We start from the raw sequence: 24561 nt of genomic DNA, 5'->3' as shown, positions 1-24561 counted from the left end.
TGTGCCTCCGTCTGCCCCTGTTGCCTGCTTGTGCCTCTGTCTGCCCCTGTTGCCTGCTTGTGCTGTGTTGGTGTGTGTGGAGGGCTCTGTGTGGCTGTGTGTGTAGGAAGCTTTGTGTGGCTGTGTGTGTGGAGGGCTCTGTGTGGCTGTGTGTGTGGGGGGCTCTGTGTGGCTGTGTGTGTGGGGGGCTGTGTGTGCGGGGCTCTGTGTGGGGGGGTGTGTTGGGCGGCTCTGGGTGTGTTTGTGTGTGTCATTTGCGATAGATAAAGCTAGTGGCATTGTAAATGACAATGCCATTTATTTATGTTAAAAAAACATAAATAAAAATAATGTCAAGAGCAATGCCAATAGCTCTAACTTTAACAAAGGCAAAACCATTGCATTGTAAATGCTTGTTGAGTTTAATTGCCCCCGGCTGGTGAAATAATGTTGGCCTGTATGCAGCCAAACTTTCAAAGATTCGGGGGAAAGCACTGAAAAATATGCTTTACAAACAAGCTTTTCTTTTCAAGGTGAACACTGGGCACAGAAGCACCACCCTCCCTTCTCTAATCAGTGGGAACGAGCTCTAGCTAACGCCCTCGGATCTGGGCAGACTAGGAGACTAGCCCCCCCACTCTCAGCTGCCAAGTTTATTTATTTATTTATGCATTTTTATCCAAATGTGTCATAGCGCTTCACAGTAGGACCAGTTATGTTACATGAGGAAAATGTTACAAATGTACATGTTACAGAAAGAAGAGGTATAATAAACATAGATGGCAGTCACTCAAAAACACACTGGGATGACACTTGTACAGGCATAGAATACAACATTTACAATAGTTAAAGAACTTCCTTAAGGGATGTGTGCCACCATGGCACTGCTCTCGACATAAATTGAGTTGCCAGGACAGCCCATACCCTCCGCTGCCCAACATGTCTCATATTCTTTTCAACACCCAGCTGCCGTTTCTAGCAAAAATCCTGGAACAACATGTTCTTACACATCTTTCTAGCCACCTTGAAAACAACTAACTGCTAGAACGGAATCAGGCGGGGTTCAGGGCACATCATAGTACAGAGCTGGTGATGATGTCCATTCTCGAAGATCTGAAATGTAGAGCAGACAAAAAGACCCCGGGCGCCTTGGTGCTGTTAGACCTCTCCACGGCATTTGACACGGTGAACCATAGTCAATTGCTGTCGCGGTTGGGGGATTTCGGCATCCAGGGAACTGCGCACGCCTGGCTAACGTCCTTTCTACAAGATCGATCACAGAGTGTGCAACTGGCAGACCTGGTCTCAGCATCAAAAAGTAACACACAAAATTAGCACAGGTTCAGAGATGAAGATCTTCCTATAAGGTTCGCATTGGAAGTCTTGCAGGGGATTATTGGAAGCCCTCACTCACCACCCTGGGTGGTGACATGCTTCATCATCGGGCCCACCAGGAGAAGCCAAATGCTTCCCTGGTGTGCTACAATGCCAGGTTACTGCGGAGCAGGTTTTTGTGACAGTGATGTGAAAAGGATATGTGAAGTTAAAATTGTCAGAAGCTGTACCAGAATTATTTTTTTATTCAACGGTCAGCCTGACAAGGTTAAAATATGTGTGGGGAAATGTGCCAATTAATGTATTGGTTATTTCCACTCAAGGTGGGGTCGACATGTTTCAGCCCTTATGTGTATAGTTACTGGGCTTTCTTCAGGACCATGTATTTTGTGTACCTCGGCGGTGTGGGAGCGCTAAGGTCCACCCTACCAGAGGGCGTGAAAGTTAAAATTCAATGTGTAAAAATGGTGCAAAAAAGTTAACAAAACATCAAGTAATGGGGATTACCTCTGTTTAAGAGTAACCTGTATAGTCTGGAATAAGCAAAGACATACAAACACAAAAGACAAACAAATAGTTAGAGGAATCTCAACATTATAGTTGTCTGGAAGAATTACTCTCTGGACGTGCTATGGCTAGTCAAAAAGACGTGACCGTTTGTGCCATACATGCTATTTTAAGATCATGAAATGATGCTTTTAGCATGCGAAATGGTAAGAATAATAGTCCAATAAACTATCCGACTGTGGTAGTAACTATAGTGAATTTACGATCAATTGGCCAGACGGTAGAGGCCCGTGGGAGTGTGTATACCTTAAAGGTATTGGTTACCAGGTAGCCACTGTTTACAAAGTAACAAGATATTCTCACTTGTACAGTGTGGGATCCACGCCCCATAGGTCTCGGGAGGTGGGTGGGGCGACAATGGCACACCCTACACAAGGATAGAGATGCAGTGAAATAATGAGTAGAAAGGTAAAGAGAACCAATTACTTAGCTCAATTATAGAGGATAGAGGTTGTTCGTTCTTACGCCCGCAACGCCCTGCACCCGCTCGGTACCTAGCGTCTCCTGCTACCGGACCTCGTGAATGGTCTCGCGTAAGCAGAGAAACGCTAAAGAAGGATACCGGCCGGTGCATGGGTGTGGTCGGAGCGCCAGCAACCAATCCTGTGCTGAAGCCAGGTTGAGGCTTGGATTGTGAGCCAATCGCGTTAGCGTGGGCCAGAAAGAGGTCTGGAACGCAAGCGCGCTGTAGAGGGGAGACTCTTTGCCAAATCAGATTGTTATGGCAAAATTGGAAATAGAGACATGTATGGTAAACAATTCTCGCGAAGCAATGTACATCGTGAAAAATAATGAGATTAAAAATTAAAATTATTGTAGAGAAATTATTTGGTAGAGAAATTATTCATATTAGAGTAGGGAGACGTGTGACTTTACAAAAGACAGTACAGAACAATAAGGATTTCAAATTTTGTAGGACTATGTTAGTTTCAGGTATGGTATCTTGGCAATTGCAGGTATCCTGAAGGGAGTGGGATAGATCACCAGCTGGTAATCAAGTGCTCATGTGTTACAGATACTAGACACTAACGTCTTAATACAGAGGACCATGTAATCTGGTCATTAAGACCTGTTAGGTGGGATCCTAATCTATAAACCCAACGTTGTTCCTTTTCAAAGAGAACACTAGCAGTGTTCTTGGTGGTAGTGACTTTTTCAATGACGGTCCAATGTAGATCGTTGGGTGAGTGATTTTCCTGTAGGAAATGCTCACTCATTTTGGTAGCTGTGTTGCGACATCTAATGTTGCTACGATGTTCGCAAATACGTGTTTTAACCTTACGGGTGGTCATGCCCATGTATCTTTTTGAGATAGGACATGTGATAAGGTAGATCACGTTATTAGAATTACAATTGCTGTGTGTCCTTTGTTCCCATGTTTTTCCAGGTTCCAATGAAAGTTGTTTAGAGGGTGTTGTCAAATGACACACGCTGCAGTTTGCACATGGATAGTGTCCGGTTACAGGGGGTAGACCCCAGGCATCTGTGATCGATCTTTCAATTGGTGTATTGGACACTCTGGAGTCAGGTCTTGTGTGCCCTAGGGAGTCTTTGAGACTCCTGCCTTTCTTAAAAGAAAACAGTGGTTTCTCCCACGACCTTTTATTGCTGTTAATGATGCTCCAGTGTTTATTCACCGATTTTTTCATGGCATCCGATAAACTGCTGTAAGTTGTAACACATGTGAGGGGTATGCTGGTTGGTTCTCTTGTGATTTCTTCCAGTAATGCTTCACGTGGTTGACTTCTAGCTCTTTGATTGCCTTTGTTGAGAATTTTGGTAGGGTATCCTCTTGATTTCAGTTTTACAGTAAGTTTGTTTGCTTGTGTTTTGTAGTCACTAGTGTCACTGCAATTACGCCGAATCCTCAGGTACTGGCCATAGGGAAGGTTTTCCCTGAGAGGCCTAGGGTGAAAGCTGGAGAACTCTAGCAGGTTGTTTTTTGCTGTGGGTTTGTAATGCGTTCGGGTTTTGAGATTAGTTCCTCTCACCATAATGACTAGATCTAGGAATACTACTTCTTGTTTGTCAAAGCAGTTGGTGAGAATATCTTGTTACTTTGTAAACAGTGGCTACCTGGTAACCAATACCTTTAAGGTATACAAACTCCCACGGGCCTCTACCGTCTGGCCAATTGATCGTAAATTCACTATAGTTACTACCACAGTCTGATAGTTTATCGGACTAATTTTCTTGCCATTTCGCATGCTAAAAGCATCATTTCATGATCTTAAAATAGCATGTATGGCACAAACGGTCACGTCTTTTTGACTAGCCATAGCACGTCCAGAGAGTAATTCTTCCAGACAACTACAATGTTGAGATTCCTCTAACTATTTGTTTGTCTTTTGTGTTTGTATGTCTTTGCTTATTCCAGGCTATACAGGTTACTCTTAAACAGAGGTAATCCCCATTACTTGATGGTTTGTTCACTTTTTTGCACCATTTTTACACATTGAATTTTAACTTTGACGTCCTCTGGTAGGGTGGACCTTAGCGCGCCCACACCGCCGAGGTACACAAAATACATGGTCCTGAAGAAAGCCCAGTAACTATACACATAAGGGCTGAAACATGTCGACCCCACCTTGAGTGGAAATAACCAATACATTAATTGGCACATTTCTCCACACATATTTTAACCTTGTCAGGCTGACCGTTGAATACATTTTTTTTCTGGTACAGCTTCTGACAATTTTAACTTCACATATCCTTTTCACATCACTGTCACAAAAACCTGCTCCGCAGTAACCTGGCGTTGTAGCACACCAGGGAAGCATTCGGCTTCTCCTGGTGGGCCCGATGATGAAGCATGTCACCACCCAGGGTGTGGTGAGTGAGGGCTTCCAATAATCCCCTGCAAGACTTCCAATGCGAACCTTATAGGAAGATCTTCATCTCTGAACCGGTGCTAATTTTGTGTGTTATTTTTTGACACGCTCTTGTTGTTTACCTAGAATTGCCTGGGGGACTGAGGGTGTCCCGTCTTCCCTCTCTCTCTTGTTGTTACTACTGGTCTCAGCATCAGCAGTTATTTTGTGTGGAGTGCCGCAAGGATCGGCACTCTCACCTCTCCTTTTTAATGTGTATCTGCAGCCACTGATTTCGGCATTAAACCAGATGGAATGCCAAATTTATAATTATGCAGATGACACCCAGAATGTCATTCAAATTGAGGATTCACCCGGTGCACATGCTAGACTGCAGAACATCTTGAAATACACGGTCAACTGGATGTCAGCTAATTCTTTAAAAATAAACCCAGATAAAACAGAGGTGCTGCCAATTACTATCTCTGGTAGCCCTTGGAACGATCTATTCTGGCCGAAGGAATTAGGGACGTTTCCAGAACCGGCAGTAGCTGTGAAAAGTTTGGGTATCCACATAGATGGCAAACTGCCTATGATGAAACAAGTATCTTCAGTCGTCGGAACGTGTGTAGGCCTTTTGAGACAACTCCGGAAAATCGCTCAACTTCTGTCTCCAGCAACTCTGAGGCGCGCCGTATCAGCCATGATTTTGTTGCGCTTAGACTATGGTAACTCACTGTACGCTGGTCTTTCCCGGCACCAGTTGACTAGGCTACAAACAGTCGTGAATGATGCAGCCAGATTGGTCTTTAAAAAACCGAGGAGGACACATGTAACTCCTTTATTGCGTATGCTACCCTGGCTGCAAACGCGCCAAACTACATCAAAGCGCGTTTGGTTTCATATATCCCCAGTAGGGCCCTCCGTTCAACCGATGCCACTCTTCTGTTCCGCCCACGCTTTAGACTAGCTACCATGGGCGGGCGTGCTTTTTCAAATGCGATCCCAGTGGCCTGGAACAACTTGCCAATACATCTGCGCAAGGAACCAAGCCTCCTGCCTTTCAGGAAGATGCTCAAAACTGTGCTCTTCCGGGAGGCATGGGGCTCGTTTTAAGGTTGCTTTGCCCTGTGAATATTCTGTGTGTACCTCTGGACAAGCGCTTAGAGACCCCCAGGTGATAACGCGCTCCATAAATCTAAATAAATAAATTAAATAAAACACATGTAATTTTTATTTTAACACAGGCTAGTCTTTTCAGTATAAGCCATGATGTGGTAAACATAACACAAACACCTAGTGAGCCCATAACCTGACCAACTATTACACTGGTAAAAAATGTATCACAGGAGACCAGAAGCTAAGGACAGGGCCACATCCACCACCACCACATCTACCACCACCACATCCACCACCACCACCACCACATCCACCACCACCACATCCACCACCACCACATCCAACACCACCACATCCAACACCACCACATCCAACACCACCACATCCACCACCACATCCACCACCACCACATCCACCACCACCACATCCACCACCACCACATCCAGCACCACCATATCCACCACCACCACATCCACCACATCATCCACCACATCATCCACCACATCATCCACCACCACATCCACCACATCCACCACCACCACAACCACATCCACCACCACACCCACCACCACCACATCCACATCCACCACCACCACATCCACCACCACATCCACAACCACCACATCCACCACTACCACCACCTCTTCCACCACATCCACACCCACCACTACCACGTCCACCAACACACCCACCACTACCACCACATCCACCACCACCACCACATCCACCACCACCACATCCACCACCACATCCCCAACACCACATCCACCACAACCTCATCAACCACCACATCCACCACCACCACATCCACCACATCCACCACATCTATGTGTGTGTGTGGCTCTGTGTGTGTGGCTGTGTGTGTGTGGCTGTGTGTGTGTGGCTCTGTATGTGTGTGTGTGTGTGGGTGCAAATGCAATAGGTCTCGCATTTGCGAGAGATTAATCTATTGGCATTGTAAATGACAATGCCATTTATTTATCTGTTTTCAAAACCAACACATAAATTAAAATGTTGTCATTTACAATGCCAATAGCTCTAACTTTTGCAAAGGCGAGACCGTTGCATTGTAAATGCTTGTTATTCGTACATTTGGAGTTAAGTTAGTTGAGAGAGATTTGCAACAAAACCAATCCTAGGCAGCAGCTGAAGCCCACATTAACTTATTGCAGCCCATATGACTAAGTGTCAGGCCTTCCTTTAGGTTTTATGAAACGATTTGGTGAGACTGTAGTTCTGTGCAGATTGTGGCTTTGTAGAAATGGATTTTCATGAAGGCTGTGACCGTTTACTCAAATTGATAAAAACACTGTTTATTACCACTAAACTAAAATACATGTTTTTGAAATGTATTTGCTTTGCAGGTTTGTTGGCAGAATCAACATTTACAAGGAGCGAGATGAGACTGCTGCAAGGTAAGAGATTCTTTTTGATTTAAAAAAATGTTGGTTTCATGTGCTCCTTTTTGGCACACGTGTATTTGTTTCACTTTGTTTTTATTAACGTTTTCAATAAAGGTAGCTACAGGAAGTCAGGATACCCGTTGTTAAGTCCATGTGCATGTGTTCACGTTACCAAGTCTCTCTGAGGTTCAGGAGAGGCATATCTCCCGAGGTAGAAATAGGAGTTTAGCTTATCTATTAGATCCCCAAAATGGGAAGAAGGTTGTCCCATGCGACGATGGCAACTGAAACGCTATGCCCAAAATGGAGGGCACACTGAACTAGATTAACCTGAGAATCTAAGGACAAAATGACAAACGTTTGGGGAACAACCCATTTAGTGAACTAAAACTGTGTACATTTTGGATCGTACCTGTGTTGTAAGACCTACCAAACCTGAGTGTTTCCCATTATATTGTAAAAAGTCGGGTGTGCAAGAAATGTCCGATTTTCTAATTGTTTATGCTTCTTGTTATCTTTAATTCCACAACTTAACCTTTTGACAAATAAACGTCTGGTTTGCTCTTTCTCACCTGCCAGGCCTTTAGGATCTGAAAATCTGCTGCTCAGAGGTGCTACGTTAAAGAACACAGAGAGAATATTTGGTAAATATAATATTTTAATGAATCATAAAGACATGGGTGGGTCAGGGCGGGCAAACGGGCGAATGGAAAGGGACAGATCACGTTGCCAGACGTTTCCTTTGTTCGTGTCTTTTGTTATAGTTTGGATCCGGGCCCACTGCCATTGGCAGCTCCAAGATAAGACTATCAGTATTGACTTGTTGCTAACCTCACATCAACATAATGACTGCTGCCCGCCGCGATAAAGTGTGCGCGAGAGGCCTTTATTGGCGCGATAAAGGAATAAGAACAAAATAGAGAGAAGATAAGACAGCTGTGACGTTTATCATGCTTACCATAGCAGAGGCTGTGCTCCAGCCAGTCGAGGCTAAATTATTGGACGGTGTGGGTGGGTAATATTTCTCGTGGCGTTGTCCTGGCTGCTGCATGACGTGGATGTGGGTGTCATTCCATAAAGGATTTCCTGTTGAGATGAAAGCGTTTATCTCTGGGTATAGGCTGTGACAAGTAACAGTGGCACATTGCAAACCAATTATACTCTTTTTCGGGCCCAGTGTATGATACTTTGAGGCTACAAACCCTTTCATTCCAATAAAACAGGATTTACGACCGACCCCAAATTAGTGGTTTGAAATGTAGCAAACCCTTTTTACAAGTTGAAGAAAAAAATCTGACTCACAAAAGTAGATCTACAACCTTTTCCAAATCACAGTCAGGTGGTGGCTTGCAAATGACGTGCCATTCTTATTGTGAGTCGCAGTGAAATGTATAAATGCTTTGTGACCACATTTGCAGCTGCTGCAGACCGTTTATCAGTTACAGAGCTTTGTGTTGAGGGGTGGACACATGACTGATTCGCAAATATCTCTTTGGGAGTCATGTGAGGTAACGTTGGGGAGGACAACTGCATGCTACGCTGATGTCTTTTCTGCTGGAAAAAATATATATAGCACCTGTCCCTGTCGGGCACACAAACTCTCTAAAAAAAAATATATAGATAGATAGATAGATAGATAGATAGATAGATAGATAGATAGATAGATAGATAGATAGATAGATAGATAGATAGAATGTGGACACAGGGTAATACGCTTTCTGCCGTTTGCAGGCCTTAGTCTCAGTACGTGCACCCATTCATAGAGGTTCGCAAACTGCAGCCTATCTCCTTAATATTCGCAAGGCAGGAGTTTTAACATATCTTTTTAGTGATGCAACTTATTAGTACTTTAATTTCAGTACAATTTTAAGAAAGTTAGCAAACCTGTTGGCATGCAATTTGCACGCCCTGGTTTGTGAACTTCTCTTAGCACCCTAACTTCATGATCAGGGAGAGGGGAGGGAGAGCAAGGTGGGATGGCGCATCAGCTTGTTCCTTTTTTTTCCTTGTTGCATTTATTACCTTGCCCACTTTGCTGTGCCACTGGCTTTAGATGTCTTGGATGATGTATTTGTAAAATTGCTTTTTTTAAAAAAACTTTACATTGTTTTTCTCGTAGGTGTGGCTACATACACTGGCATGGAAACCAAGATGGCATTAAATTACCAGTCAAAATCACAGAAGCGATCCGCTGTTGAAAAGTAAAGTTTATCTTGTTTTTTTCTCTGTGGGGCCTTAAAATATATGCCATGAATTTATTTTAGCTGCTTATAATTTAACAAGCATTTGCAATGCAATAGGTTTCGCATTTGCGAGAGTTAGAGCTCTTGGTGTTGTAAATGGTAATGTCTTTTACCTGTGTGTTTTTGTTTGGAGTGTTGTAATTGTCTGTGGTGTGGAGTGGAAATGTGTGGGTTGGATTGAAATTGTTAGTTGTGGAATTGTGTGGGGTGGTATTGTGCGGTGTGTAGTGTATTTATGTTGTTGATTTATGTGGCATGGTGAATAGATAGGGGTGAGAGGTGTAGAGAATAGATAGACAAGAAGACAGAGCGGGATAGGTAGTTTGTGCACAAAGTGGTGAATGAACACTAGACAGAGGAGCAGAAAGAGTGTGTGGGAAAGAGAGGAAGAAGGGGAGAACAGGCTGCAGACATATAAAGAGGGAGTGTGTATATATGCAGAAAACACCCCAGGAGGAGGAGGAGAGCGTGCGATTGGGGGACGAAAACCTTGAAAAGGCACAGGGAAGATATTGTGCTCGAAGACCTTAACTGAACCACATGAGAGGGGCGGGCAGAGTGCGTGAGCGAGTGATAGAGAGTGGTGAGAGATGGCATGAGAGAAAGAGTGAGAGAGGGACATGTGGAAGGGGCACCGGGGGAGGCGAAAGTTGAGCTTGTGCACAGCCCGAGGAGGTTCAGGAAGGCATTGTGTATCAGCAGGATGTATACAAAGAAGATAGAGAATGAGGGAGGGGGCAGTGGGATTGCGGGATGAGAGGGGGTTTTGGGAGTGTGAGGGAGAGAAGAGGGCAGTGGGTGAGTTGTGGAGAGATGATAGGTTTGGTGGAAGTGCGAGGGAGAGATGGGTTGTATTGAATTGTTTTAGTGGATTTTGTGTGGTATGGAATTGTGTGGTGTGGAATTGTGGTATTATGTGGCATGGTGCGCTGTAGAATTATGTGGAGAGTAATTAAATAGCATTAAGTGTAATGGAATGATGTATAGTTAGATTGTGAGTTATGGAGTTAATTATGTGGGATGGTATTGTGTGTTGAGTTTTGACATGTTGTGGAGTTGAATTATGTAGTGTGCTGTGAAATTCTGTGGCAACATGTGGAAAACTGTGTTGCGGATTGGAGGTATACGGTGTGTACGGGGTGAAGTCTGTGCTGTTGTCTATACATAGGAATTTGTGCTGGAGGATGTATAGCGAGTACAAATGCTACACTAGGTCTTAATGGCTTACTTTCGTGCCATCGTGCACAGCTAAATACCACGCAGAACATCAATAATTATTGAGAGGACAAAGAAGCCTTCAAATGGGATTACTCAACTTCCAAAAAATGTATACTAGAATCAAGAAATGTGTTTCCAAAGAGTGGCATAGATGGTCACCTCATCCGCTCTACAAATGTAGGTGTAAGCAGTGCTCACCCTCTGTCCCGTTGGCACATAATGTGGGTAGAGGCAGGATAGTGCAAAATTAGACACACATCCGGTGTAATGCAAATAAGGGCCGAGGGACCCTTGCTGACACACCCAGTGCTTGTAAGTATATCAGCACTGTGCACCCACCTACATTTATGCCACTGTTGTGGCTGCATGTATACTCCCAACCAGTGCAGTGTTGAGATGGCGTACACTCAGGCACCTACTTAGTATGAACAGAACTTAGTCAGTACACTCTGACTGACATACGCCTGCTGTTCGTAATTTATTTGACTGTCTACACACCCCTACTGTGAGCAAATCTTCTGGCTCTGTTCACACCCTCTCAGACACACACCCAGTGTGTGCATGTTGCATAGACACACAGTGTGTACAGAACTAGAGAGGTGTTAACTGTTAACTCACTAACACAAATCTAGTTTGTGCCAGTGTCTGGACTGTATGCACTCTTGCGTTTTCAAACCCAGTGCATGCAGGTATTCTGAATGGGTGCAAATCAAGCACCCAGTGTGCCCCGCAATGACAGGTACACACACCTGGTGTTATACACAGTTATATACACATTATTCACAGAGGGATAGAGAGGTGTTAACTCACAAGCACAAACTGATTTGTGCCGTGACTCTATGCACCATCATGTTCGCACGCCCACTGTATGCGGGGTGCCGCTCGAGTCAGAAAGCCTGTCCATTGTGAAGCCAAGCTCGCTACAGGAGTAGCTGGGAGCCAACGCGCTAGTGGGGCAATTCATCAGCTGAACCCGGCCGCAGTGGAGGTGAGAGGCGCGGCGAGCGGGACTGCGAGGACCAGCATTCCTTACATCACCGCCAGCTGGTTCCTCTTCCCGCCGCGCCGCGCCCCCTCCCAGTGCCACGCCCCCCTGCCTGGAAAACGCTCATTACCTCTCGCGGCCCCCGCTCCCCGGGTGCCGCTCGAGTCAGAAAGCCTGTCCATTGTTAAGCCAAGCTCGCTACAGGAGTAGCTGGGAGCCAACGCGCTAGTGGGGCAATTCATCAGCTGAACCCGGCCGCAGTGGAGGTGAGAGGCGCGGCGAGCGGGACTGCGAGGACCAGCATTCCTTACATCACCGCCAGCTGGTTCCTCTTCCCGCCGCGCCGCGCCCCCTCCCAGTGCCACGCCCCCCTGCCTGGAAAACGCTCATTACCTCTCGCGGCCCCCGCTCCGCAGGTGCCGCTCGAGTCAGAAAGCCTGTCCATTGTTAAGCCAAGCTCGCTACAGGAGTAGCTGGGAGCCAACGCGCTAGTGGGGCAATTCATCAGCTGAACCCGGCCGCAGTGTAGGTGAGAGGCGCGGCGAGTGGGACTGCGAGGACCAGCATTCCTTACATCACCGCCAGCTGGTTCCTCTTCCCGCCGCGCCGCGCCCCCTCCCAGTGCCACGCCCCCCTGCTATACTTAGGAGCACTTGGGTACGCGCATCGCGGGACGCGCGCGGGGCGATCCCCGGGGCGAAGACCGGGCAAAGAGCGGGCCGTTCTAGGCCGTTAGAGGCCGGCAGAGACCGGACCGGGCCACCCCTCTGACGCTCCCTGCCCCTTAGCCCCTCTCCACATACTCCATAATGGCGACTAGAACTTCACGGAGTAAGTCCGCCCAACAAGGTCTAAGTACTTTGGAAAAATTCTTCCCAAAGGCGAGTATCCAAGCTAGCAAATGTCAGTCAGTCACAGAAGCGCACCTCGAGATGGGTCCGGAAAGCGTGTTTCTGGATCAGGGGGATACTTTTTCAACAGATGCTAGCACACCCATTCCACTGGATGCCACCCATATGTCATTAATGGACAGTATTGATCAGACCATTGAGTCGGTCCTTCAGCAGTTAAGAACTCCTCTAACGCAGAGGGATAGGAACTCCTCCCGGGCATCTGGGATCTCTGACCATCCTGCCATTCCGGAAATTATGGGAATAGACTTGCAAGAAGCAGGCCAGGCCGCCCTGCTCACAGAGCCTGCAGGCAGTGGAGTGGAACAGCCTCCAAAAAGGAAAAGGTCCAGGAAACCAAAGAAGGCAAAGAGGGCCAAAGTTGATACAATAGAGCCAAATCAGGTTGATAGTACAGACATTTCCGCCTCCCCTGATCTCATTTTGTCAGGGTCTAGGTCGGATCACATGGGCTCTCCAGCTCCCGCTGCCCTACCATTGCACTCGGGCCCATTTATCTTTGGCGGGGCAACTTCTAATAGCACTGACACAATAATCAATTCACTCACAGCCATCATGAAGAATTTGCTAATTCCCATCTCAGCCAAATTGGACGCCATAGAGATTAGACTGAAGGCCTTGGAAAACAGTCACATAAGGAAAAGTCCTGGGTCAGCCACAGATGCGATAAATGCTCCTGCAGCCCCACGGGTTCCATCTGGGAATAGACCGTTGTCCTCTGCACCGTCCCAGGGCTCCAATACGGTACTGCTGAGCACAGACGGTGCGTCTGTTCCCCAGACGCACCCTTTGCCACCTTCAGCACCTAGGCCTCCTGTCCCGGCCCCCAGGAGATCTAAGCAACCTCCTGCACCACAACCAGGGGGAGTAGTGAACTCTACCAATGGCCCCACTGATGGTATCACTCCCCCTCTTGACAGGCGCAGGGTGGTCAATCTGCCCCCAGAAGCAGTCCCATACACGGCAATTATGGTGGGAGTACCTGAGTTAACTGGTGATATGAGGGAGCCTCAAGACTCTTTACGCAATAAGGTGATAAGCTGGCTTAGTATTAATAGGCCGCTGCCCCCTAACCTGAAAGGCGAGGTCTTGATGGTTAGGAGGATCCCATGGATTGGCCTTACTCCAAAGAATAGGGCAGGGGATTGTATCATTATAAGTTTCAAAAGCCCCCACGTTGCCAACTACATCTGCAACTGGCTTGTAAGGCCTGACAAGTCCAATAATGAATTAGTACCCCTTTCACACTTCTACCCAAATGTTAGCAATACAGAGGTAGGGGGGGAGAAGGGGTGGACCAGAGTAGGCTTTGCTGTAGATGGCTCACGTTACAGACCAAGGCACTACTTACCACCTGCCCAGGCCAATTTTATACATCATAATAGATTTTCCTGTCTAGATCAGGTCGACTGACCACAAACCGGGGAGACTTCTCTTAGCCCTGGGAAGATGGTGGATGAGGTGCAAAGTCGGGTGGGAGTGAGTACAGCCCCTGTAACTGAACATGGTCCGCAGGATACCGCTAAAGATCGAACGCTTATCACGGGTGATAGTCTGGGTCAACAGGGGCCTCCACCTAACATCGGGACTGACCATATCCTGCAACCCGGGGTGGCGGAGTTGGCTGGCCCATCCGCCATCGCGGTTTGCATTACTGCTTTGCCAGACACTCACCCATCCACAGTCATTGCGCAACCTCCTACTGGAGGTCAAGGTTCTCTACCACCAGATCAGGGTTTGAGAATCGTCTCCTGGAATGTGGCATGAATTGCAAATAAGGAAGGCACACCGGAGTGGGATCATCTAGTAGGTAGCAGTGACATCCTCCTTTTTCAGGAAACATGGGCGAGGGACACCCAAACTAGGAGAGGGTTTGAAATATTCGAAATCCCTGCCAAATGGAGTGGGAGGGGGAGGCCGTCAGGTGGCTTAGCAATCTGGATTGCGAGTCACACTGGGTGCCAGGCGGAACAGGTGCATACGTTCTCGCAGGACATTCAGTGTGTTCGGCTCACATGGCCTGGCAAACCACCATGGGCTATTGTTAATGTCTACTCGCGACCAGTTGCCGCGCCAAATGAATCACCGACCCTAAACGCTCTGTCCTCCTTCCTGGGTCAACTCCCGGGAGATTTCAAGGTGGTGCTTGGAGGAGACTTCAATTGCCACTTTGAACCTCTGGAAGGCCTACTGGAGGGTGCCCTCACGGCCGAGGATGACTACTGGGGGGTCCCACCCTCGTCTTCCCCTCACCCCAAAGCCTGGTCCCCCCTAGCAATACAACTTATGTCCCTTACCCTGAACTACACACTGAGGGCTTGTAATGGTTGTACCCCTTCCGATACCCCCTCAGTGTGTACTTTCAATAGAAGGGGCCATGAGTCGAGGCTAGATTATATCATGTTAGATATTACACTTTGGCCCAAAGTCCTCGACTTTAGGGTAATAAATTGGTCAGATAGTGACCACAATGCCCTTTGCTTAAACATCCAGTGGCCCCTGCATCTAGCGGGCACATCCGTAGAAAATGGAGGGGGAGACACGGGGGAATTGCTCCTTACAACTAACAGGCGCCGGGTTAAGTGGGGAAAGCTTGTGAGTTCAGAAGAGGCCATCAATAAGCTATACGAGTTGGCACTCCCAAGGTTCAGGAGGTGGACGTACTTCTAAATGTACCAAGAACCTCAGAATATAATGAGAAACTGGGTAACATACATCAGGATCTAGTGAGGGATTTGGCTGAGGTATTTCACCCGGTGGTGCCAATCCGAAAGAAAAAGACCCATGTTCCCACCTGGTATACCTCCTCTTGTAGGGCAGCAAAATCTGAGCTTATTGCTGCAATAAAAGAGGGGTCAAATAAGGCCAAGGTACGTGACCTTAGGAAACATTATAAAGCAGTGATGGCGACTGCTAGGACCGAGTGGGACTGGAACCACTGGCAGGATCTTCATGATGCCCTAAAAGTCAGGGACTCCCGGAAATTCTGGGCCCTTGTAAATAATGGGATAGGGGAACTTAAAAAAGCAGTTGAACCCAACATTGCCCCCGAGGTTTGGGAGGCCCACTTTGGGGCACTTTACCAAGATACTAACTCCTGCCCTGATACAGCCCTGTTAGCGCCCTTAGGCCCACAGGACCCTGACATGGGACTATCCCTGGGGGAAGTGGAGACAGCCCTGAAGCATTTATCATTGGGGAAGGCGCCAGGTCTGGATAGGTTACCCGGGGATCTGTTCAGGCATCACCCGGACATCTGGGGTCCATACCTTCTCATCCTTTTCAATGCCATTCTAGGAGGTATGGCAATCCCCGGGTCGTGGCTGGGGGCAGAGATTGTTCCGATCCACAAGAAGGGATCCACTCTGCTCCCCGCCAACTACAGGCCTATTAGCCTAATAGATGTACCCCAAAAGCTTTTTGCGCGCCTTATCCTTAACCATCTCCTGGACTGGGTGGAGGACAATGACATCATGAGCCCCCTCCAGGCTGGCTTCAGAAAGAACACGTCGACCATGGACCAGATCTTCCGCCTTCTTCTTCTATATTGGAAGACGGTAACGTTAGAGGGAGGAAGACTGTACATGGTCTTCGTGGATCTGAGGTCAGCCTTTGATCTAGTCCCTAGAGGGAAACTATGGGAGGTTCTGCAAAAGCTAGGAGTACCCCCCCACCTCCTTAGTATTATCATCAGGTTGCATGAGAACAACTATGCACAAGTGAGGTGTGGGAGGGATGGTAAGCTCTCGGGCAAATTCCCGGTCCGTCGAGGAGTCAGACAGGGCTGTGTCCTGGCGCCGACCCTGTTCTGTCTTTTCATTAACAGAGTCATTCAACACCTTGACACTGTTAAGGACAATGATGCCCCGCTTTTGGCAGGCAGGAGGGTCCCAGCAATTATGTTTTCTGACGATACCCTCCTGCTTTCCAAATCCCCCATGGGGATTCAGAGGATTGTGAATGGTTTTGGCCTTTTCTGTCGTCAACATGGGCTGGAGGTGAACACGGAAAAAACTAAGTTCATGATCTTCAACCCCCCTACCAAAACTAGACCCAATCCTAAACTGGGGGAAGTTAGTCTTGAGAGGGTCTCGACCTTTATATATCTGGGGGTAACACTACAAGAAAACTTAGCATGGGACTGCCAGATAGCGAGATCCAGGCTGAAACTATCCCAGCTATCGGGCGCACTCCTGAAGGTGGCTAATAAGTCCACCTTTAAGCCTGTAAGCCCGGCCCTGGAAACATACAGATCCCAAGCGAAGGCAGCAGCCATGTATGGTAGTGAGTTGTGGGGACACAAAGCAGGGAAGGTTCTGGCAGCTGTGGAAAATAGTTTTTTGAGACGCTTACTTGCTCTCCCGCAAGGTACGCCACTCCTCCCCTTAAGACTAGACTTGGGCTTTCCCTCCATTGCTGAAGATCTCCTGTCGAAACCCGTGAAGTTTTGACACCGGATATGGACCACAGAGGAACTGTATCATTACAGACAGGACCTTATTCATGTATTGAGGCTGAATGCTAGCAGCAAAATTCCCTGGCTGGCTTTTATCAAGTCGGAACTGTTTAGTTTGAACTTGCCAGACTTATGGGATGATCCAGCTCAGGGCTGCCAAAGGATTACGCGCAAAACTCTCGCCCAGCTCTATAAAAACAAAAATCTTGCCGACATGGATAATGCTCATAATAGTGGCACCTTGACGGGACGTTTTATGGAATCCAAAAATTCTTATGTTTTTGAACCTTTTATGGATTTTATTTTTCCTCTTTTGGCGAGGAAACTGTTCCTGCAATGGAGGTTTGGTACACTCCCCACCAAAGTATTCACTCATAAATGGTCCACAGGGGGTGACAAACTTTGCCCCTGCTGTAAAACTCAGGATGAAGATGACCTACACATAATGTTTGTTTGCCACGCTTACCAGAGTCCCAGGAAGCGCTGGATAGCACCGTTGTGTCGGAACCTGGGCTTCAGGAAATACTTACAGGCATACAGGGTCATGAAAACTAACACCCTGGGCCATATTGTCTTTGCTGTTTCAAAATTCCTAATGGCAGCATGGATAATAAGGAAGAAAATGTCCCCCTGAACTGGTACTACCATGTATTTCCTACCCCATGCGGGCCCAGTAGAACTTTTTATATGTAAATATTGTGTTAAATATATGTACTGTATTTTATTGCATCTTTTATTATTATTATTATTATTGCATTTCTTATATAGCGCCAGAATCGACCCCCGAAGGGGTATCTCCGGGCTTGCCTTGGGAACCCGTCCTGGTTTTTCCCTGTGAGATAGCCCCTACAGGGCATCCCCAAGGTGAAAGCCAGGCATCCCGCCACAGGGGGGCCGTTGTGGAGATTAAGCAAGCTTAATGCCCAGAGTTGCATAGTGTGAACCCATGATTAGGTCAGGCACCGAAGCGAGAATTATCGAGTCCGTGGACATTTGAGCTCAACACCCTGCCGCGTCGGGAATCGAACCCTGGTACCGGGTCTGACCTCTGCTTCAAGGTCTGCCTGCTCTAACCAGTGAGCCACACTTTTTATGGCCTATGTGGCCGAAATAAAGAATTTTTGGAATTGGAATTGGTTATCGTGACTGTGTAAATCAAACACCCACTGTGCACTGGCAATGGCAGATACACCCACAGTGCCAGCATGGTTCCTGCTAGTGTAAACACTTGGGGCAGTGGCAAAGCATTGCTAGCCACACAGAAATTCTACACACTAAGCAGTCAGAGAAAGCTGCCTCTCCGAAAACTTTGTAAATCAGTGTACTTGCATAATAATTTGCATATAGCTTGCATTTATAATTACACTGAACACGCTCATTATTGCAGCCAAGAGAGTGGGCAGGATGCAGGGCTTCTGATCAGAGTGCCTCTGTGACAAGTCTGCGCAGCTGAGAGAAGGGGGGCCCAGAGGTTAGGCAAATGTGTGTTTTATTTCGGGGGCGAATGGAGCGCGACTAAAACTGCAATGTCACCGTACTCTGACACCCGCATAAAACAACTGTGTATATTTAAGAACGCAGACAATTTTCATCAAGAGGATATTGTCCTGCATTCTGTGTGCACAGACATCGTATGCACACTCACAGATTACCAGACACTAACGCAGACAACAAAACGAAATAAACTCAACAGCACCAAAGAACTGGCATACATACGCATGTAATCACATTTAGGAACAGTCCCACTGCGTATTGAAGGGTTACTTCCCCAGCGCCAAGCCTAGCTGTTTTATAGAGTAAGCAAGCCCCCAATACACTGAGATAACTGTGAATACATAACCATAGTGCGGATAGAGTGTTGTAAAGCAAGTATCAAACGCCACTTGCACTATACAACACAAGCAGCATCACACATTACATGAACTTTTAATGCAGTGTTCTTCACAGGTATGTTGGCACTGGGTGTCTTGTTTAGTGATACCCAACTCCATGGTATTCAATTTATCGACTTCAGAAGGATAACATACTGAGTGAAACCACCAAAATCCTAATCTGTGACCATACGGTTTAGCACAGATAACTAAAATGGATGCACTAATCCAGTGAGCAGCGAGACTGATCATTAGATACTCATCTCACAGTGTACACCCAGAAGCTGTCTGCAGCATAACAAACATACATATGTGCTAACCGGCACACACACATATATTGTAAGTGTACGCATTTAATTTAGCTAGCGCTGGCTGTCATAGCGGTTTTTTACCCCACACCCTCTGTCTCTATTGCCCCCCATAACCCTCCCTCTGTATTGCCGTTACCCCCCACCCCCGATAAAAGCAAGTTCTATGACCCAGCAAGCGCTGGCTGCCTCATACTGTTTTTTTTTTTTACTTTGCTCATGTTTTTTGCCATGTTGTACAGCAGTTGGTGAAAATGTAAAAACAAGCATTTGCAATGCAATAGGTCTCGCATTAGGAAAGTGTGAGCTATTGGTATTGTAAATGACAACTTTTTTTAATGTGTTGGCTTTGAAAATATATAAATTAATAGCATTGTTATTCACAAAGCCAATAGCTTACACTTTCCTAATGCGAGTCCTATTGGCTATGGCAATGCTTTTTGGTAGTGATGATGTGGTTGGGCTGAGTGATGTGGTGGTGTCCCCGAGTGATGTGGTGGTGTCCCCGAGTGGTGTGGTGGTGTTCCCAAGTGATGTGGTGGTGTCCCAGAGGGATGTGGTGGTGTCCCCGAGTGATGTGGTGGTGTCCCCGAGTGATGTGGTGGTGTGCCCGAGTGATGTGGTGGTGTCCCGAGTGATGTGGTGGTGTCCCCGAGTGATGTGGTGGTGGTGTCCCCGAGTGATGTGGTGGTGTCCCCGAGTGATGTGGTGGTGTCCCCGAGTGATGTGGTGGTGTTCCCGAGTGATGTGGTGGTGTTCCCGAGTGATGTGGTAGTGTTCCCGAGTGATGTGGTGGTGTCCCCGAGTGATGTGGTGGTGTCCCCGAGTGATGTGGTGGTGCCCCTGAGTGATATGGACATATTGCCAAAGCCGACAGTTCTCGTAGGCACAATCTAATGGCTGTACCAATGGTTCCTTAAACCATGCTGCAGGACAGTTGCGCTGCTGTACCACATATCTAAACACTGACAAAGCCAAAAGCTCTAGTCTCATAGGCGAGACCTATTGGCTTTGCCAGTGATTGTTTAAAAAAATAAAATCGGAAATGCAAAGATGGAGCAGCAGGTGGCAACTAAAATATGAGTAAAATTAATAAAGGACTGACAAGTGCTTTCATTCAAGGATGGTAATTCAAGAGCAGAGTTCAGGGCGGGGAGGGCCAGTTTACCTCAGTTCAAGGTAAATGTCCTCCCTCCCTCCACAGACTGACACCAGAAGCATATCCATCGCATTTATTTCCACACTGAAATGTGTTTGACCATAATCTCATAGTCGCAAAGCCAGTAAATTAGTCACTGTGTTATTAATACAAAAAGAGAAGTTATTGCTGTTTATAATTATATTTATCAGAGCTTTTAGCTCACTTCTTGCGAAATGTTCATCAACAATTTTGCCAAGTCACGCCGTCGGAAAATGAGACCAGTCAGAAAACCCTTCCACCGACAGGCTTGCACCTGTTACACTTTGAGTGTTTTTTTTAACCACTTCTTCCCCAGTGTCGTGCAGGATGTCTGAGCCTCGCGTGACGTACATCTCTGATCTATGTTGGGACAGAATGGGTTCTTGAGGCGGCAGTCACGCGAGACAGGAATCGCTGGAATGTTTGCGCCATCTGCTGCGGTGGAGAGCGAGCCCGAGCACACAGCAGTAAATGTTTTTGACTAGGCAGTACTGCCCGCATTGCCTTTAACCAAGGCTTTCCGCTTTAGCTGTGTTTATGCAACTCATAAAATAAAGCAATAATAAGCATTTACAATGCAATAGGTCCGATTGCACTGCAAATGCGTAAGTTTAAAACTGAGGTTGCGCCGCTTGAAGGACACTGCGCTTTTTTTTTTTTTTAACTTTAACACTGAGCGCAGTGTCCCTGAAGTGGACGCTGCGAAAGACGCGCAAAAATATAAATCAGTAAAGTGAGTGCGGTGTCCCTAGCGGGCCCCATGCTCGTTAAAGAGAGAAATAAACAATTTAGAGGGCATAGCGCTGCAGTATCGCGCATCGTGGACGACTGACAAAAAGAAAGTGCCTATCAAGTAATAGAAGGACACAGCCGAACGCCGCAAGCAAACGATCTAGTCCAGATGGGCGGGCCTAAAGGAGATGGGCAGTCACCAAATAGCCTCACTTTCAATCGGAGGGCAGCGTTTACCATAAAGGATGACGCGCGCCAATCAAAAGCATGGGCGGAGCTTCCACTCCACTTCTGAAATCAACTCAGCGACAATCGACCTTGCAGAGCGAGCAGCTCATGCGCTGCAACGCTAGGGGAGACCTAAAAATGACTAAGCATGTATGATTTTTTTAATCACAAACTGGTTACTTTGCAAAAGTTAGAATTTTCGTTAAAAGGAGAGTACTCCGCTGTTGGATGCCTGAGAATTAGTTCACAGTATGTCCTGGCTAGGTTGAGTATCTTTGTACTTAAAATACATGTGTGAGAAAAGCAGTTTATCATATTGGGTGGTTGTGATACTTCACCTTTAAATAAACTCACTACCTGTAATGGGTCCAGACAGATTCATTTGAAAAACCTTAGGTCAACCCTGGATAGCTGTGGCTCAGAGCAGCCAGGCTTGAAAAGGAACAAGTGTAAAGCATCAAGAAGTACCAAAACAGCTGAATAACACAGAAACAAGACTCTGTAGAACTCCGACATCATTTTATAAACATAGGTTGTGTTTTTTTCTTTAAAATGACACCTCAACAACAAAAATGTACTGGAGAGTTCCTGACATATTTATTTTTAATGGAAACATAAATCATTGCTTTTTCATTGAATGCAATAAATTATTGTAATGGTCCGCGCTCGTGATCAAACTTTGGAAAGCTTTGATAACTTTCTAAACTACTATTTTGGCCAGCGAACTCCGACAGGGAGCAAGTTACACGGACAAAAGTGGCTTGGTTGAACAGTTACCTTGCATGCAAATTAGTGTCTAGTCTCGTTCCAGACCTTGTGGGCAAACTGCCCTAGACTTTGAGGGAGTGGTCCTCATACAAGGGATACCTTACAGGATGCTGAAGGTTGCGGATCCAATGACGAGAGTCTTTCTGGGGCTACTGCTTAATCCACAGTGGAGCGACTTTGGCCACTGGGGTTGATGTCTCTCGAAGTCCGGTTGAAGTCCTGCTAAAAACCAGTTGCTACCGGTCTCTGGTTACAGCGAAACCAGCCATTCCCTTTAACTGGGGATTAACTTCCAATTAGGGTGAACACATTGCACTCCAACGGCTCTCCCGGGTCCAGCAGACTCTGGTATAACCTTTGAGGGTTATGACTCAGTCTTCCAGGCTGCATTTCGGTGGTCAGACGTTTTTTAGCTACCAACTCTCCAAGGCAGGCTACTTCAGCGATTGTGACCCAGTAGTCTGCCAACAGACTCTTGGAGTTACCATTTCTGTCTGAGACTCAGGGCTGTCTTTTCCTTGAGCAGAGCACAACACGCACAGTCCTTGCTTTGCTAGCCCAAGGAGCAACAAGTGCAGTCCAGTCTTAGTGCAGCCTCTTTTTAGTGGTTGCAGGGAACCGCTGGGAAGTCTTTCTACAGCTCACTCTTCAGAACAGATGTCGGGTCTGGGTGCCACTTTTATACCCAGTTAGTGCCTTTGGGTATGTGGCAACTACTAGCCAATGGGATACTAGGTCCCCTCATGCCTAGTGATGACTTCCTGTGAATTGTGGCATCTAGCTATCACAGAATATGGGACCAAGATGGCAGACACCTTCTCTTGGTGTGTGGAGCTCCCTATCCCACCCCAGAGGTGTGGCTACTTGGGGGCAAAACACCCACATAATAACACGGTTTGACAATGGCTCTCCCTGTCTAACCTTGATGCCAGCCTATATGCAAGAACAAATAAGCAGCCCCTTATATGTATCCACCATTTACCTTTCAAAGTTGACTTGCGCTTTAAAGCTAGCTTTTGTACCTCACACCCTGTTTGGCCTTCCTGCCAGCAAAAAAGGCACACTTCTCCCAACAGTCCTTTTGTGTTTCTTCTTGAGAGCTGTTCCCACCTCTCCCCAGGAGAGTAGAAGGCTGTCTCGTGGCCAGCAACCATTAACGGTCAGTGGAAAGTATTGGGCGGGCAAGTGGCTTTTTAATAAAGTTGCCACTTGTGCAAACTTACATTAAATTCAATTGAGCATACCTTGAAGTATCATTATTAGTAGTCTAATTCATAAGTTAGCACTGCTGAGATGTCAGCATGTAACTCTATATTTTCCAGTGGGGCTACTATAGCCTTTCCGCAGTAAAAACAACATGCAGGGTTTTTACTGTCAGGACATTTAAAGTTAAGATCTACATGTCCATCTTTTTAATATTATGCACCCTTCTCTAGGGCTCAGTAGGCCTGCCTTAGGGTTGGCTTAGAAGTAGCACTTCCAGTTTTTACAAATGTTTACAAATTAATATGGACAGAAAACAATTTATTTGCCTGTCTGTATTTATTTTTAAATACAGAAAAATATGGAAAATAGGTCTTTGTATGATTTTTTTTTCTATTGTCAATCACGAGTGCCAGGTTAGTAGGTGCACAGATTGAGAGGTAGGGGAGACGAAAAAAGACAACAGATATCCAAATGAAGCTTAATTAAGTGCAGATCTACAGTTATTTATGCTATTCTACAGTGCAGGTGTAATGCTATTGTACTGCATACTGCTGAAACGTTTTGGACATTTAAATGTGAGAATATATTTATCAATTACATGTGGAAAAAAGCCCATTGCAACTTCATGTATACAGAAAACACAAAATAACAAGCATTAGCATAGCCAATATGTCTCGCTTTTGGGACCTTATAAGTATTTAGTTATGCAGCACAATATCCTTGGTGCAACAACATTAACTGTTGCATGGTTAAACACTTATAAGGCCCCAAAGGCAAGACCTATTGGCTATGCCATTGCCTTTTTTTTTTAAGGACAAGCAGTGCTATCAGGCTCCGGCTGCCACTTAGAGGTAGAGAGAGAGAGGTGTGTATAGAGAGAGAGAGATGTAGAGAGAGAGAGGTGTAGAGAGCGAGAGAGAGAGAGAGAAAGAGAGAGATGTAGAGAGAGAGAGAGAGAGAGAGAGGTGTGTAGAGAGTGAGAGGTATGTAAAGAGAGGTGTGTAGAGAGAGGGGTAGAGAGAGGTGTAGAGAGAGAGAGAGGTAGAGAGAGAGAGGTATGTAGAGAGAGGTGTGTAGAGAGAGGGGTAGAGAGAGGTGTAGAGAGAGAGAGAGGTAGAGAGAGAGAGAGAGAGCGAGGTAGAGAGAGAGAGGTTTAGAGAGAGAGGTAGAGAGAGGTAGAGAGAGAGGTAGAGCGGTAGAGCCCAGGCAGGTTGCTTCTCTGGACGAGAAGGGGGAAAATAG

At 46.5% G+C, this 24561-nt stretch overlaps 1 protein-coding gene across 3 annotated transcripts in view; it reads left to right on the top strand.

The window, feature by feature from the left end:
- ATP11A (ATPase phospholipid transporting 11A) overlaps window positions 1-24561 on the top strand; it is a 941588-nt gene that overhangs the window by 507626 nt on the left and 409401 nt on the right. For all 3 annotated transcript variants that reach the window (XM_086934336.1, XM_086934337.1, XM_086934338.1), the window contains exons 8-10: window positions 7175-7225; window positions 7793-7857; window positions 9333-9414. In XM_086934336.1, coding sequence (XP_086790462.1) covers window positions 7175-7225; window positions 7793-7857; window positions 9333-9414 — 198 coding nt within the window. The remainder of the gene's footprint in view (window positions 1-7174; window positions 7226-7792; window positions 7858-9332; window positions 9415-24561) is intronic.

This window comes from Lissotriton vulgaris, chromosome 8 (assembly GCF_964263255.1).
Source record: "Lissotriton vulgaris chromosome 8, aLisVul1.2, whole genome shotgun sequence".
NCBI lineage: Eukaryota > Metazoa > Chordata > Amphibia > Caudata > Salamandridae > Lissotriton > Lissotriton vulgaris.
This window is presented reverse-complemented; position numbering and strand designations above follow the sequence as displayed.